At 40.5% G+C, this 17,583-nt stretch overlaps 1 protein-coding gene across 2 annotated transcripts; it reads left to right on the plus strand.

Annotated features, from left to right (window-relative positions):
• The first annotated feature begins 2,937 nt into the window (after positions 1-2,937).
• klhl11 (kelch-like family member 11) lies at positions 2,938-15,984 on the plus strand. Of its 2 annotated transcripts, XM_022669287.2 has the most exons (4): positions 2,938-3,348; positions 4,766-5,036; positions 11,958-13,589; positions 13,697-15,984. In XM_022669287.2, the coding sequence occupies exons 1-3, from the start codon at positions 2,985-2,987 to the stop codon at positions 13,543-13,545; spliced, it is 2,223 nt and encodes a 740-aa protein (XP_022525008.2). In that variant the 5' UTR covers positions 2,938-2,984; the 3' UTR covers positions 13,546-13,589; positions 13,697-15,984. The 2 variants fall into 2 exon arrangements, with proteins under 2 accessions (XP_022525008.2, XP_007248802.4); XM_007248740.4 differs by having other exon boundaries at positions 11,958-15,984.
• The last annotated feature ends 1,599 nt before the right edge of the window (positions 15,985-17,583 follow it).

Genomic DNA, 17,583 nt, shown 5'->3' on the forward strand with positions numbered 1-17,583 from the left:
GGGGGAGCCCACGAGCACAAAATCTCAATCCCACCTAGTGGAGCTTTAAGTGATGACTTTATTTATTAAGAGAAACCTGAGTTAAATTTCTCTACTAACCACAACCAGCCCTGATTACTGTCAGACCTGTAGAATCAATAAATCACTTAAATAGAACCTGTCTGACAACATGAAGCAGGATAAAAAAAATCTTAAAAAGCAGCACATTATACCACAATCAGAAGGAATTTAAAACCAGATTAGTAAACAAAATTATTGATCATTCTTGTGGAATCATATCATATACATACATGGTAAACTTTCCCAGGAGTGACCGGCCCACCAAAATTACTTCAAAAGGGCATGAAAAACTCATCCAGGAGGTCACAAAAAACCCAGAACAACATTTAAACGACTGCAGACCTTATCTTGGTATAGATAAGTGTTCATGATTAAATAATAAGAAATAAACAGGGCATAAATGCTATCTATGGGCCCATCTCACATTTGCCAAAAGAAGATATTCTGTGGGCTGACGAGACAAAAGTGGAACACTTTGGAAAGGTGTGTGTCCAGTTACATCTGGCGTAAAACTAACACAACATTTCAGAAAAAGAACATCACGCTGATGATATAAAATGGTGGTGGTAGGCGATATTTTTTTTTGTGACATTAACTCACATCAGCATGCCTTTAGAAATAATTTAGTCTCCTGTGGGCAATTCTAAAATCACTATTATAAACTTTACAGCGGGCACAAGTTTCATCATTTTTTTTTTACTTTTACCAGACATGGATATACTTTAGAGTAGTCAGAGGTGAAATGAGTTTTGTTGGGAGCCATGATGCTCCTTCTCTTACTCACTGAATGCATCCCATCTAAGAGGGGAAAAAAAAAAACACCGCCCGCCCACACTAAAAACTGACTGACTAAAAACTTGGCTGACTTACAGACTCTTTGTAGAGGACAGGCCAATCAGAACCCTTTCTGTTTTGCATGCGCTTCATGAATATGCACACTTGGGGAGCTCCTTTCTCTCCCTCTCTTTCTCAAACGCGATTGGGTATAAAGTCTGAGTCGTCTGCATGCACGTTTGGGTTCACTCTTGGGCCATTCGTTCTAGTTTCCTGGAGATTTTATCTGATCTGCAGGCATCAGGGAGCCGCTATTGATATGTGGTAGTCTCCATCAACTTCCAGGAGACTTTGAATGTCTGTTTTTAGGATTGTTTCAGGAAGGTGATATTAACAAACGTCTCTAAGTTCTGTGGTATTTTATCTGCTGAAAGGCCTCAGAGCTGCTGTGGGTGTGGTGAGTGTGGTGATTGGACCCCGCTGATCGCAGCTCCCAGGCTTTTTTCAAAGATAAGCCCCCAATAATATCTGTCTGCAGAGCCGCAGACATACACCAGCAGAGTCAGGCCAGTGGCAGCACATGTCCAGTAGGACAATGCAATTCTGCTGCGTGAGCAATGCATTACTGCTTTTAATAAGAAGAAAAAAAATTGCTGGATTTGTATTTTTTTTAGGTGGCGTGAATGGGCTTCTAGACTTCTACGCTTCTGGAATAACTCCTAAAACTATTAAAGTGTTCACCAGTATAACAATTGCTAAGAAAACCAAAGCAAGTGCAAATGCATGTGGGACATTTAAGGATTTTGGTACATTTCAGGGGTGGTCACTTCTGAAAATGTTATCTTCAATTTGATAATTTTTAGTCATATATTTATTAAATACAGGTAATAGACTATCAAAAAGTTTGATTTGTCAAGCTCAGGTATCAAAGCAGTTTTTTTTTATTAGATTACGCAATATATTTGGTAATTTACAGTAACAGGGTTGCAAATCTAGGCTAAGTTGTGGTTTACCCCAGGAACAGATGCTTACTGTAAAATTTTGACTCTACTCATTATTAGTCTTACAATATGAGTAACAGGGTTGCGTTCACTGAGTGACACACACAACTTGGAGAAACATATTTGGAAAAAAAACTTGAAAATTGTTAGAGCACTTACTCTTGGTCTTGCCATGTGGGCAGAAAAAGTCCTTGTGATGTCACTTCCTTTGTGCCAGTAGACAAATATTTTTAGCTCTTTCTCTGCCAGGTAAAATTCCTTATGGTAACAGGGTTGCGCGCATGTTGTGGGACACAACTTAATAGCATAATAACTGTAACATGCAAAACAATGTAGACCAAAGTAGTTGTTTTCATAAGTAAAGGAGATGCATATCAACAATATACATGAGGAAGTCATTTATTTAGAGCTTATTTTAATTGTTAAATTTGCCAAAGGAGTGGGTCACCCAATGAGTGGGACAAGAGAAAACCTCCATTTTTTGAGGTGGTCCAAAGGTATTTGGTCTTTTGAATAATATCTAAGGAGCTTATTTTTCCACCATATTTTACAGTTTGTCTTATAACAAGTACATTTTCACAAAAAAAAATAGTCATTTAGATATTTTGGATATGTACATTTGAAATTTAAGTGGTGGGACAGGGAATGTACAAAAATCCTGGAATGTCCCATGTGCGGAATACCACTGGCCTGAATCGTCTGCTTGTTTCAATTTTATATGGATCCCAACTATTTTTCTTTTTATCTGTTTGTTTGTTTAGGTTTGTTATTTGTATTTTTGTTTTGATATGTTTGTGATGATGGTTGTATATTATGCTGTGAATTTGACCTATTATTTTGTCTATATCATGCTGTTGGCTTGTACAAAAAATACAAAAACACTCTGCAAAATAAATAAAATAAAACAAATAAATAAATAAAAATCCGCGGCTCAGCTGACGCGTGCGCAGAATGCTACTGGCCTGATACTGCTGGTCTGAATCCGCGGCTCTGCAGACAGACCCTTCTCGATAAGCTCGAGCGCTGACATCACTGCCGCTTTACTGCGCATGCGCTGCAACGGTACAGGCAGCCCGTGTTTGTGTTTGTGTAGGTGTGTGTGTGCGCGCGGGGCGGTGCGGGGCTGTGCGGGGCTGTGCGGGGCGGTGTATGTTGGTGTGTGTGTGTCTCAGTCTTCTGTACCGCACGGGATTACTGCGATTTTTGCGATTCCAGCCCACTGAAGGCGGCATGGCCGCGGCAGCGCCCAACCCGGAGGAACCGAGCCGGAGCGGGGCAGGAGGCGGTGGCGGGGCTGGAGGAGCTGGAGGAGGCGGCGGCGGCGGCTCGGCCGCGTCGCTGTCTGGAGACGGAGAGTCGGAGGAGGCCGAGGAGTTCTCCTCCGCCACCCACTGTTCCGAGCTCTCCCGCCGGCAGAACGAGCAGAGGAAGCTCGGCCTCTTCTGCGACGTGACGCTGGTGTTCAGCGGCGGCGGAGCTGCTGGAGCTTCTGCTGCTGCTGCTGCTGCTGGTGGTGAGCTAACCTGACTAAATTTACTGACTAAATACCAAGCTAACAGGCTAATGTGTGTAATTTAACCCGCCCAGAACCGCCCTTTATTAACACCCAGCCTTAATAAACACCTTATAACGCGTTTATAATCCTGTTATTATCCATTAAATAAAGTTATAACTGCATAGCATACTAACCTGCTGTCTGTAGCTACAGTAAACTAGCAAATCCTGCACTAAGAGCTAGTTAGCTTTAGTTAGCATCGTGTAGCTGAATGAATGTACAGTAAACACTGTCAGTACATGAGGAATTCCCTATTAATATTAATATTAGTTTTTAATGCAAAATTCAGATCAAAACTGCTCAGAAAAAATGGACAATAGTGTAGAAACAAGGAGGTGGTGATAATGGTATGTTATATATCATATAGTTACAGCTCTGGGAAAAAAATAAGAGAGTACTTAAAAATGATGAGTTTCTTTGATTAAACCAAACTGAAAACCTCTGGAATATAATTAGATTAAATGATCACAAGCCATCGAACCACCAAACTGAACTGCTCGATTTTTTGTACCAGAAGTAAAGCAGCATAAAGTTATCCAAAAGCAAGATGCAAGACTGGTGGAGGAGAACATGATGACAAGATGCATGAAAACTGTGATTAAAAACCAGGGTTATTCCACCAAATATTTATGAATATGAACTTGTTTTCTTTGCATTATTTGCAATAGCTGAAAGTTATGCACCTTTTTTTGTTATTTCAGTCATTTTTTTATTTTCTGCATATAAATGCTTTAAGTGACAATATTTTTATTTGAAATTTGGGAGAAATGATATCCGTAGTTTAAAGAATAAAACAGCAATGTTCATTTTACTCAAACATATATCTATAAATAGCAAAATCAGAGAAACTGATTCAGGAATAACAAGTTAAACCTAGTGTTAATTAGTTAGCAGTGCAACCATTTCTCTTACATACACTTAACCTAGCCAGCTACTAAACTCACTATTACTCATGTTTATTTAAAGTAGTTAAATTCCCTAAAATAAGTGCATATGTTCTGTGAAATCCGTCTGTGTTGATAGGAACGGCAATCCTTATGATAGAAATCATTTTACACTATCCTAATAATTCTGTAGGACTATTATACACTGATCAAGCACATCAGGCATAACATTATGCCCACCTCCTTATTTACATTACATCCATTGAGCTAAAAAAATAGATAATGGATGTAGAAACCAGGCCGTTATTATAATATTATGCCTTACCTGTGTCTGTATTTGTTGTAAAGTTCACTTCATAATAAGCAGCATACTTCATTAGAACTCTAGTCTAATGGTTAATAACACCATCCTCCTGTTATAAACCATAACTTACATTAGATGACTAACTTCTACAATGTTTCTCCTTTTTTTAAACACATTTGTACCACAGAACATCTCTCCGGAGTTGGTGGTGCTCTGACCCACCACAGCTTTGAGCTATGTGCCCACCGGTCTGTCCTGGCAGCAGCCACCGACTACTTCACCCCTCTGCTGGGCGGCCAGTTCTCGGAGTCGGTTTCCCGCAGGGTGGAGATGAAGGAGTGGAGCAGTGAGGCCGGGCCAGATAGGGACACGGTGGAGAGCGTGGTGCAGTTCATGTACACAGGAGAGATTCGAGTCAGCACAGCCAACGTGCACGAAGTGCTGGAGCTAGCAGACAGGTAACGTCAACAGACAAAGCTGGAAATTCCACCTTAAAAAGTGTGACATATTTGGAATGTATAGAGGCATAACATCCACCTTAAATTACTATTTAAAGTGGAATTGGAGAATGTATGGCTGTATTAGGGAATAGTTTAGATGTTCCTAGAGGCAAATCACGCTTTACATGCTTTAAGTTCCAGCTGCATGTATATGCAAGGTTATGCTGCAGCTTAAAAATCTAAATCTGGCTACAGTTTGGGAGCAGTTTGGATATCTCTGGTATCTTTCTAGTTTCTACGTTTGGAACAAAATCCTGAAGAGGATTAGGACTTTCTGGAGCTGTTTTTTCCACATTTGACCAGTTGGGGCTTTTATTATCTGAAGTAGGGCTGGGGCGACGCATCGACATAATCGACGTCATCGATTACAAAAATACATCGATTTGCATAACGTGCGTCGGCGCGTCGTAAACATGGCGGCGCCTGTGGAGAGCATTAGAGGTTAGATCGGGCCCAAAAATTCCAACTGGCTGTTTTCGGGCTGTTTTAATGAGCGAAATATGATCAGAATTATGTTAATTAACACGGTAACATAGAAGCATAGAACTATTATTTAATTAAAATGATTTTTAAGAACAGCTAAACACAGTTCTGCAAGTCAAACGCGGAGGAGTTCACGTGCGAGAGAGAGAGAGAGAGAGAGAGAGAGAGAGAGATTTGCTTGTTCTACTCACAGGTGAAGGTTCTCTTTGATCTCCTCGTGCTCATATTCTAGTCCCATTCATAATTCTGCAGCTCCCTCAGTGTTTTCTGCCGTATTTTGCGGCTAGCGCGAGCGCTTACAACTGACACCGCGGACCGCGAGGTGCCGCCGCGTTTGTGCCGAATCCGACTCTCTGCTGAATCTGACTCCCGCTTCGCGGACAGAATCGGCACAACACCCCCGCTGTAGAACTGCGGTAGTGAAAACAGCGCTTATATATAAATTAGTTTAGTTTCACTTTCAGTTTTCGTTATTTTTTTTTAAATAAAAATATAATTAAAAAACAGACGCCTACATCTCGGACTATTTTCTGGAGCCCGGGTCGGATTTACGGGCGGGCCTCGGGTCATGTCGGGTTCGGGCAGAGAATCTAAGCTCTAGAGAGCTTGGACTCCGGAGAGCAATCTCCAGCTACAAAAAAACGCCAGCGGGCATCTAAAGTTTGGGAGCATTTCACGCAAAAGGGCAACAATGTGGTCCTCTGCCATACGTGCAAAAGGAGCACTTGAAGCGCAAACATCCAGGAGCACTATGTCAACAGGGTCACACAGTAAGTTACCGTTTACATCAGGGTCTCCGCGGGTGTCTTTAAAAAGACTTAAGACTGTCTACCAAAGGTTTTAAACCTGCCACAGGCAGAAATTATACATTTTTGGTTTATATTTGTGCATGGCATTTCGCAGTTTCCAGAAACAGTAGCATTATTCATAAGTTCAGGTGTTTAGCTAAGCTAGCTGCCTTAAGTTATTTTAGCTAGCGCCGTCGGCGCTGCGGTGTCACACCGTTTTCTGTCACCGTCGGAATTTTGTGACCAGTGCTCACGGTTATGAGCGTTCATTGGCAAAACGGAAGCTTTCTATACCTACACCTTACCCTCAGCCCTAAACTGAACCGTTTTGGCCAGTCGGGGTAAACATTAGAAACGAACACGTTTCGAATCGGCCAGTGCACCGGTCTGCTGAGAACTACTTGCCAGTGGTCACAAAATCTAGCGGTCACAGAAAACAGTGCAACACACGGTTGTGGTGTATGGGAGCTTATCCATTTTTAGCGTTATAGATCTAAACAACGTGCTGTACATGTAAGTGATTATAAGTGTGGGGTTTGGTTTAGTAGGCTTGTGTTGTTGTTGTTGTTGTTATTATATATAAATATAGTAATTTATCGTTTGCTTTAAAACGTAAAATAATTATTTAAATATGTTTCTCAATGAATAGATTAGTCGACTAATCGAAAAAAATAATCGTTAGATTAATCGTTTAAAAAATAATCGTTAGGGACAGCCCTAATCTGAAGCAACTTACAGATAATAATGTACATTAGCAATAGAGGACATAGAAGTTCTATGTCCTAAAAACATTTTGACAGGACCTAAAGGAGACCAAAGGGAAATAGTGGAATAGAGGAGTAAAAGAACCGTAACAGGGAATGAGTTAGTTAGAGGTGTTAGGAGAGTAAGTGCTCTTTGAAGAGCTCTGTCTTCAGGAGTTTATTAAAGATAGTGAGAGATTCTCCTGATCTGGTAGTAGAAGGTAGTTAGTTAGAGGTGTTAGGAGAGTTAGTGCTCTTTGAAGAGCTCTGTCTTCAGGAGTTTATTAAAGATAGTGAGAGATTCTCCTGATCTGGTAGTAGAAGGTAGTTAGTTAGAGGTGTTAGGAGAGTAAGTGCTCTTTGAAGAGCTCAGTCTTCAGGAGTTTATTAAAGATAGATCTGGTAGTGGAAGGTAGTTTGTTCCTCCATTGGGGAACTCTGTATGAGAACAGTCTGGATTGCTTTATGTGAATGTTTGTTTGGTAAAGCTAGGCGACGTTCATTGGAGGAGCGCAGCGGCCGGGAGGTAACATAGACATTAAGGAATGAGTGCAAGTATTAGGGAGCTGCTCTGTCATCACCTTGTAGGCAATCGTAAGCTTTCGTGATAGAGACACACGTACAGGTGCAGGAGAAGCAGTGTAAAAACCTGTAGACAGAAGGGTGAATATATGCTGGACAGCCAGGTGAAGGAGATGGGGGCAATGCTTCTGCATGTTTAGAGCAAACACAGAAGGCTCACTTTCAAAAATCTATCCCCACCCTTACTTCTTGTGCTCTGTCTGGTTTGGGAATTTTTAAATAGTCAAATATTCACATTTAAATCTCCTCAGATTGGATCTGGGGCAAACCAACCTGATTTAATACCTCCCTACTTTGAAGTTAAGTCAATTTAATGTTCAAATCCCTGCAGATATAAGGCTTTTACTGTTTGGGAAAACGTTAATAATGTGTAGAAAGCTGTACTGATCATATTAGCTATGTGTTGATTAAATGATGGATCTTAATTTTTATATTAATTGTGGTGCAAATTGTTTTTATCTGCTAAACAAGGAAGAACAGAGAGGTCTGATTATTTATTTGTTACTGTTTAGGATTATAACACAACATCTTACACAATCCTCTATTTATTTATTTTTTTAAACTAAGCTTATCATGAGATTTGCCTGATATTTAGAGTTGCGTTTTCTCTGTGTAACTGTGGAAATTAATGCTGCATTTTCAAATACTTCATTCTTAGCAACGTCTCAGCACTGCAGGGACATTGACATAGTGCGGTGTTGTCTGTGGATAGTGTCCACTCACTATTCACTCTATTTGGAAGTCCTATCTAGCTGTTCCATTATGTAGATGTCAAGTTTGTGACAGAAGCTCATCTGTTGCTGCACAGTTTGTGTTTGCTCTGCCCACAGAACTATTGAGGAATTATTCTCAGTCCAGTAGTGACACTAAGGTGTTTAAGAACTCCAGCAGCACTGCTGCACTGTCTGACCTACTCGTACCAGCACAACACACACACACCCTTAACACCTCATACACCCCCCAACATGCTAATCAGTGCTAATCACTGCAGTGCTGAGAATAATCAACCACCACCCAAATAATAAAAATAATAGCTGCTCTGTGGTGGAGGAGAACGCGTATATATGCTCAGTGGAGCTAAAAAAAATGTATGATGGGTGTAGAAACAAGGAAATATACAGTATTATATACAGCTCTGGAAAAAAAGGAATAGACCACTTCAGTTTCTGAATCAGTTTCTCTAATTGTTGTTTTATTCTATAAACTACAGACAACATTACTCCCAAACTCCAAATAAAAATATTGTCATTTAAAGCATTTATTTGCAGAAAATCAGAAATGGCTGAAATAAAAAATAATAATGCAAAGAAAACAAGTTAATATTCATTAAGTTCAGAAATCTATATTTGGTGGAATAACCCTGATGGTTTTTAATCACAGTTTTTTTTCCATGCATCTTGGCATCATGTTCTCCTCCACCAGTCTTACACACTGCTTTTGGATAACTTTATGCTGCTTTACTCCTGGTGCAAAAATTCAAGCAGTTCAGCTTGGTTTGAGGGCTTGTGATCATCCATCCTGCTCTTGATTATATTCCAGAGGTTTTCAATTAGCTAAAATCAAAGAAACCCATCATTTTAAGTTGTGTCTATATATTTTTTTCAGAGCTGTATTTTGTGTTTTTTTGATCCACAATTAATCTGTGGTTCACATGTGTTTTAAACTGTGAGAGGTGATCCATATGAATCATGGATTATTAATGGATCGTTACAACCCTGCTCTACATGCTAAAATTCATTCTAAATCTGTATTGGATTTTTTTTTAATAAATGTGATTTTTTTATGCTGTTTTTTCTAAGATTTGAGATATAATATGGTTATACAGTAGGTCTGTAATTATACAGTATACTTGGATCATGGCCGCTATCTTAAAAAGTGGTCTGATTATAAATGGCAGCAGTGCTAGCCATAGCATTGACAGTATTGATTTCACATCCACATAACTTGGCGTTTGTGTCTGTGTGCACTAAATGCATGCTAAGTTTTTCAGGACCGTTTTCAAGTGTGGTCTGTAAATAACGATTTGTTAATTTATAAAAACCCCAGTGGATCTTCTCCTCACTGTCTGACTAAACCACTTAATGACTGGGCAGAGATCATGCAGATTGTTCTCCACAGACAGCAGTTTATTACTGTAGAGAACTGATCTCATAGATGCGTTCAGTCCTTCAGTGTTGCTGAAAGATGTCCCAGCCTGAAAAGTTCTACAAACCTTTGTGTGTCAGTTTATCGATGGAAAAAATCTATTTTGAGCCAACAAATAAATCGGCTTAGAGTTTAGGGCTGTCCCTAACGATTATTTTTTAAACGATTATTCTAACGATTATTTTTTTCGATTAGTCGACTAATCTATTCATTGAGAAACATATTTAAATAATTATTTTACGTTTTAAAGCAAACGATAAATTACTATATTTATATATAATAACAACAACAACAACAACAACACAAGCCTACTAAACCAAACCCCACACTTATAATCACTTACATGTACAGCACGTTGTTTAGATCTATAACGCTAAAAATGGATAAGCTCCCATACACCACAACCGTGTGTTGCACTGTTTTCTGTGACCGCTAGATTTTGTGACCACTGGCAAGTAGTTCTCAGCAGACCGGTGCACTGGCCGATTCGAAACGTGTTCGTTTCTAATGTTTACCCCGACTGGCCAAAACGGTTCAGTTTAGGGCTGAGGGTAAGGTGTAGGTATAGAAAGCTTCCGTTTTGCCAATGAACGCTCATAACCGTGAGCACTGGTCACAAAATTCCGACGGTGACAGAAAACGGTGTGACACCGCAGCGCCGACGGCGCTAGCTAAAATAACTTAAGGCAGCTAGCTTAGCTAAACACCTGAACTTATGAATAATGCTACTGTTTCTGGAAACTGCGAAATGCCATGCACAAATATAAACCAAAAATGTATAATTTCTGCCTGTGGCAGGTTTAAAACCTTTGGTAGACAGCCTTAAGTCTTTTTAAGGACACCCGCGGAGACCCTGATGTAAACGGTAACTTACTGTGTGACCCTGTTGACATAGTGCTCCTGGATGTTTGCGCTTCAAGTGCTCCTTTTGCACGTATGGCAGAGGACCACATTGTTGCCCTTTTGCGTGAAATGCTCCCAAACTTTAGATGCCCGCTGGCGTTTTTTTGTAGCTGGAGATTGCTCTCCGGAGTCCAAGCTCTCTAGAGCTTAGATTCTCTGGTCCGAACCCGACATGACCCGAGGTCCGCCCGTAAATCCGACCCGGGCTCCAGAAAATAGTCCGAGATGTAGGCGTCTGTTTTTTAATTATATTTTTATTTAAAAAAAAATAACGAAAACTGAAAGTGAAACTAAACTAATTTATATATAAGCGCTGTTTTCACTACCGCAGTTCTACAGCGGGGGTGTTGTGCCGATTCTGTCCGCGAAGCGGGAGTCAGATTCAGCAGAGAGTCGGATTCGGCACAAACGCGGCGGCACCTCGCGGTCCGCGGTGTCAGTTGTAAGCGCTCGCGCTAGCCGCAAAATACGGCAGAAAACACTGAGGGAGCTGCAGAATTATGAATGGGACTAGAATATGAGCACGAGGAGATCAAAGAGAACCTTCACCTGTGAGTAGAACAAGCAAATCTCTCTCTCTCTCTCTCTCTCTCTCTCTCTCTCGCACGTGAACTCCTCCGCGTTTGACTTGCAGAACTGTGTTTAGCTGTTCTTAAAAATCATTTTAATTAAATAATAGTTCTATGCTTCTATGTTACCGTGTTAATTAACATAATTCTGATCATATTTCGCTCATTAAAACAGCCCGAAAACAGCCAGTTGGAATTTTTGGGCCCGATCTAACCTCTAATGCTCTCCACAGGCGCCGCCATGTTTACGACGCGCCGACGCACGTTATGCAAATCGATGTATTTTTGTAATCGATGACGTCGATTATGTCGATGCGTCGCCCCAGCCCTATTAGAGTTAATTCAGTAATTTAAGCCTACACAATGGAGCTCACATTATTATTAAAGATTGTGTGTCAACATTTTATCTGACACACCTCCTATGGTCGCAGGTGCCGCTGGTGATGGGGACGCTCAAAGAGGTGGGACAATTAGATAGCCAAATTGGAAGAAAATGGAGAAAAATCAGAAATAAAATTATATAAAATAAAAAAAAAATCATATGGTCATGAAAATTTGCCTCGAAGGCATGGAAATGTCATGAAAAAAATCATGGAAATCTATTGGTTAAAAAGTGTAGGAACACTGATTTATTAACCCCTCATTGTTTTTTTGTCTTCCTGTCAGGTTTCTTCTGGTGCAGCTGAAGGAATTCTGTGGTGAGTTCCTGAAGAGGAAGCTGAGCTTGGCTAACTGTGTAGCCGTGCACAGCCTGGCTCACATGTACACTCTGGATCAGCTAGCTCTTCGCGCCGCCGACATGATCCGCCGCAACTTCCACAAGGTCATCCAGGACGAGGAGTTCTACACGCTGCCGTTCCACCTGGTGCGGGATTGGCTGTCGGACGCTGAGATCACTGTGGACTCGGAGGAGGTGCTGTTCGACGCCGTGGTGAAGTGGGTGCAGAAGAACTCAGAGGAGCGGGAGAAGTACTTCGAGGAGCTGTTCCGCCTGCTGAGGCTTCCGCAGATAAAGCCCACCTACCTGACAAGGGTGGTGAAGAACGAGCCGCTGGTGGCGCAGAACGCTGCCTGCCTCCAGCTGGTGTCCGATGCTGTGGAAGGTCACGCTATTCGCTTTGAGAACCTCAAGTCTGCTGATACGGAATTCTGGGCGTCCTACATGGCAGCCTTTCAGCCCAGGTTTGGCCAGAACATGGACGTCATCATGGTCGTCGGTGGCGTGTCCGAAGGTGGTGACTACCTGAGCGAGTGTGTGGGCTACTTTGTGTACGAAGACCGCTGGGTCAATCTTCCACATATTCACAATCATCTCGATGGCCATGCTATCGCTGCCACCGACTCGCATGTCTACGTTGCAGGCTCCATGGAACCTGGATTCGCCAAGACGGTAGAACGGTACAATCCCAACCGTAACACCTGGGAGCAGGTGAGCAACCTCACCACACGCAAGCACTCCTTCGGGCTCACCTGCATCAAAAACATCCTTTACAGCATCGGCGGCCACGGCAACTTCAGTCCTGGTTTCAAGGACGTGAGCGTGTACGAGCCAGAGCAAGACAAGTGGCATAACCTAGAGTCTGCCCCCAAGATCTTAAGGGATGTGAAAGCCATCAGTGTTGAAGACCGCTACGTTTACGTGACTGCGCGGACCCCCGTGGACACGGACAACGACGACGGCCTGAAGACGGTCACCACGCGCTACGACACGGACAGTCGGCAGTGGCAGGAAGTCGACTCCCTTCCGCTTATTGACAACTACTGCCTCTTTCAGATGGCCGTTGCGTCCACCAACTTCTACCACACCGCCTCCTGCTGCCCGAGGAGCTACGCCGCGATTCGTGACGAAGTGGCGCGGCAGAAGATCAGCGCCAGAATCTCTGACGACATCCTCGAGAGCCTTCCTCCGGAGGTGACCAGCATCGAGGGCGCCGCTATCTGTTACCTTGGTGATGACGTGTTTGTGATCGGCGGCTGGAAGAACAGCGACGACGTGGATAAGCAGTACCGCAAAGAAGCCTACCGTTACTGCGCCGAGCGAAAGCGCTGGATGCTCCTGCCCCCCATGCCCCAGCCACGCTGCCGCGCCACCGCCTGCCACGTCCGCATTCCCTACCGTTTCCTGTACGGCTGCCAGCGCTACCCTATGCCCCAGAACCTGGCGCGACAGCGGGACCGCATGCAGCAGATGCAGCAGCTGCACCGGCGCACGCTAACCCTGCGCAGGCAGCTGCAGTCGCAGATCGAATGCTAACAGTCCTCCTGGCTGCTGACGAGGAGCTCCCAGAGGTGCCGAAAGTGCGTAGTGACATTCCGCCATCAACGTGGCCCCATCAGCTGTTCTTATATAAAACGTCATTGTATATATTTGATATTTGTTCGTTTTTTTGTTTTGTTTTTTTCAGTTTTTTGTCCAACGTTTGTCCAACTTCAAGGAAGGTAAATGGAGCATTCAAGGACGAAGACAGAGACAGAGAAAGTTTTTTGAATGTTGAAATGATAACTGTGTTAAATAGGTGCGTATTGTAATGTACAAAAAAAAATGGATGACGCCAGTGGGTCATCGTAACTTAATCCTCAAGTATGTTATACTATTTGTACCAGTTGTGTTTTGTTTTTTTTAGGTTCTGTTCGTGTTAACTGAAGCATTGCTTCATGGCCTCGCTTAAAAATTTGCCTTAATTTTGCTGCTGGCAGTCTGCGGAAAAAAAAAGAAGCTGCGAAATATACTTTATCATTCCACCTTGGAACGAAACATCCTGCACTGTGAAGGTGGCGTCTGTCTGTCCTCCGCGCTCGGTAGAAGTGATGACAAACGATGGTAAAAAAAAAAAAAAAAGGTTTAAAAGGAGGAGGAGGAGGACGGTCTGACGTGGTCTTTCTCTAACCTGGTATTAATGTATTAATTAATCAATCAATCAACCAATCAGTCAATTAATCGTGCCATCGTTTGTATGGCTTTGGCTTTGTCTTTGTCTTAGTTTGATATGATGATTGAAAGCTGCTCATTAGGAACATTTGAGTAATTTTTTTTCATTATCCACTTAAAAGAAAATGGCTGCTTTCATATTTTAAAACAGAACAGTATCCTCTAATCCTTCATTCCATCATTTCTCAATTTTTCTCATTCCTCCATTGTTCTGTTATTCCATTGTTTCGATGGTGTAAGTCCTGGAGAGTGGAGCCTCCCAGTCCAGGCTTTGTTTGCTCCCTAATTTCAGCCAAACTAGGTGATGAACCTCTGGACATGTTGGGTTAGATGCTGCTGAGCTGTTATGTTGGGCTACAGCTTTTAAAAAAAATTGCTCTGACTTCTTGGCCTGGCTTTCACTCTCTCCATTTGAAAGGAGCTGCTAACTTAGATTAAAAAAAAAAGATTATTATTAATATTATAGCAGCTCAATTCTGGGTTGGGTTGAAAAACTTGGGTTTGGGTTATTAATTTATTTTATATATTTTTTGCACCACTATTCCTTCTGCACTTGGTGTAAATCCTCATGGGTGACTCTGAAATCATTTCAGAGACTTTGGGGCTGTTCTTCATAGTGTTTCGTTGATCATGTTTCTTTTTTGTGGTCTACTACTAGCACTAGTGGGAATACCTTAAAGCACTTGTTTTTGAAAAGGAATGATTCACTATTTCATAATTCATATGGAATTTATTGCAGTTGTTCCCACATTTATTGTAGTGTAGTGTAGTTGAAAGTCAGTCTCACTTTTAGGTTTGGGTTGTTTTGGAGCTTTAACTCAACTATAATAGACATCTATGGTTGTGGATAGAGCTGTAACGATTAGTCGATATAATCGACAGTGTCGATTATTTAAATTTTATTGTCGACTAATCGTTAATTTCTAACAGTACCGCATTACACAAAGTGCTGGGGACAGAAGAAACTTGGTCTGTGTCTCCGAAAGTGCTCAGACACAACAGTCTACGTATTTATTCACTAAATATCAGTACTCTCCACGTTTAAACAACACATGGACATTTAAATGCCTTTTAAATCTCATGTTTAGCAGTTTTTCTGTTGTTTTTTTAGAGATGGAGGACATGGCAGAAATAATCGTTGACTAATCGACTAATCGAAAAAATAATCCTCAGATTAGTCGACTACCAAAATAATCATTAGTTTCAGCCCTAGTTGTGGAAGACTTCGCTTTTCTTTCTTTTGCTAGCTTTGTAGGCATTAGCTTGCTAGCAGTAATTAGAAAAAGAGGAAGTTGTATCACAGCAGATTAACTGAATATTTCTCCCACATTAAATTAATTCAGAACTGAGCTAAATGAACTTTGGGACAATCACTAACTTGTTAAATTAATGAATCAATTGTTAAAATTATTATTATTATTATTATTATTATAGATTGGTGTGTGCTAAGTATTTTAGTGACATTCCTTGGTACTACTAGCTTGGTCAGTTGTTAGCTAAATTAGCCTAGCTGCTTTGGTGTAAACTTAAAAAAAAAGAAGTGATTTTTCACACACTAAATGCACCAAATGTAGCTGATTTGACTGAATTTTGTGTCAATGGAAAGAAGTAAAGTTTAAATTTGACTAAATGATTTAATGATTTAATATTTATTTCAGAACCATTCCTTTATTCCTTTATTCTGTACTTGGACAAGGAGGGAAAATTAGCCGATATAATAGTTACATCATCGTCATCAGCAGCTGTAGAAGCTGAGTATTTTTTGTCTACCTCATAGCACATAAAAAAAGACTTTTATCCAGCTATACAAGTTTTTTATACTTTTTAAATCGTAAATGGTCTATTTCACTGATTTTCACAATTTCTGCATAATTTAATAGTTGTGAATCATTCTGTTTCACATCTGAAACCAGCAATAAATCTTTTGTGATCTTCTGCACTTATGTAATATTTAATAATATTAATATAAATAATTACATTTTAAAAAATATTGTGGCTGAAAAGGTTTTCTGAATGGGTGCTCTGCAAATATATAGATAAAAATATGTTTTAGGCCATGTAGGCCTGTCACGATAATTTTTGAGACAATTTTTGTGGACAATATATATATATATATATATATATATATATATATATATATATATATATATATATATATATATATATATATATATATATATATAATCCCAGAAATGAGTGTGATTCAAAAATATTATTGTCGTTTAAAGAAAATTTAATCTAAATCCCACTGACATAATGTTAATAAAATAATATATTTGTAGCATAGCAAAGTTAACCAATTTATTTAAAGTTAAATTTAAAGACCAGCATTTTAATCTTAATCACAGTTTTTAATAAATGTAGCTATATAGTATTTTCTTCACCTACTGCAGTCAGTCCACACTGATTGGTTAATTTATTAGCGTAATTGGCTAAAATAATGTTCACTGTTTTATATATATGTTATATATATATATATGTGAACAAAAACACAAATCAACACAATAGATGACTATCACCATTATCTAATATTATTAAGATAATGTCAATTTATTATACGTCGATATAATATGTCGATAATGTAATTATCGTGACCGATTAAAAGCCATGTTTTCTTAATCCCGACTATTTAGTTGTGCAGAATTTTGGAAAAATGGTGGAGTTATCCTTTAACTGTACAGTCCAGAGCCGAGACCTCCAACCCTCCTCCTGGAGATCCACCACCCCAAATCTAACACCGCCATCCCACCCAACCAACCAGCCTCTCCTGAGGCAGGAAGTACTGTAGATGTATTTACCTGGATCAGGTGGGATCAGTTTAATTAGTGATTGGAGGAGAGAAAGTAGCTGGAGGATGGAGATCCCTGATCCAGAGTTATGGACCACATTTTATCCTGATATAATCTCCTGTAGATGTGTAACCAACATCTTTCCACATCTATGTTAGTGAGACGCCTTCAGACTGTACAGATATACAGAGCTTCTTCCTCTTAACCAGCTGAGAACATACCTCATCTTCTTCTTCTTCTCCTCTTCTGTCTCACAGCGCGCCGTGTTTTACTCCATCACTGTTTGCAGAAGGAGGTAGAAAGGTATTTTTGAGAACGAACCACAGTTTCGTTCTCTGTTTTAGTCAGAGACTGGGTTCATATTGAAACTGTTTTTTTTTTTTTTGTTCCAGTTTTTGTTAAAATCAGTTGTACATTCCACATTTCTCACAACATTCAAAATGTTTGTTTTTATGCATTGTTTTATATATTTGTTTACCTGTAGGCCTGTCATGATAATTAATTAATAATGTGATCTATTTATTGTACAAAATATCTACACAGCCTCAGTAATTTTGTTTAATTTTAATATTGA

This window comes from Astyanax mexicanus, chromosome 15, assembly GCF_023375975.1.
Source record: "Astyanax mexicanus isolate ESR-SI-001 chromosome 15, AstMex3_surface, whole genome shotgun sequence".
NCBI lineage: Eukaryota > Metazoa > Chordata > Actinopteri > Characiformes > Acestrorhamphidae > Astyanax > Astyanax mexicanus.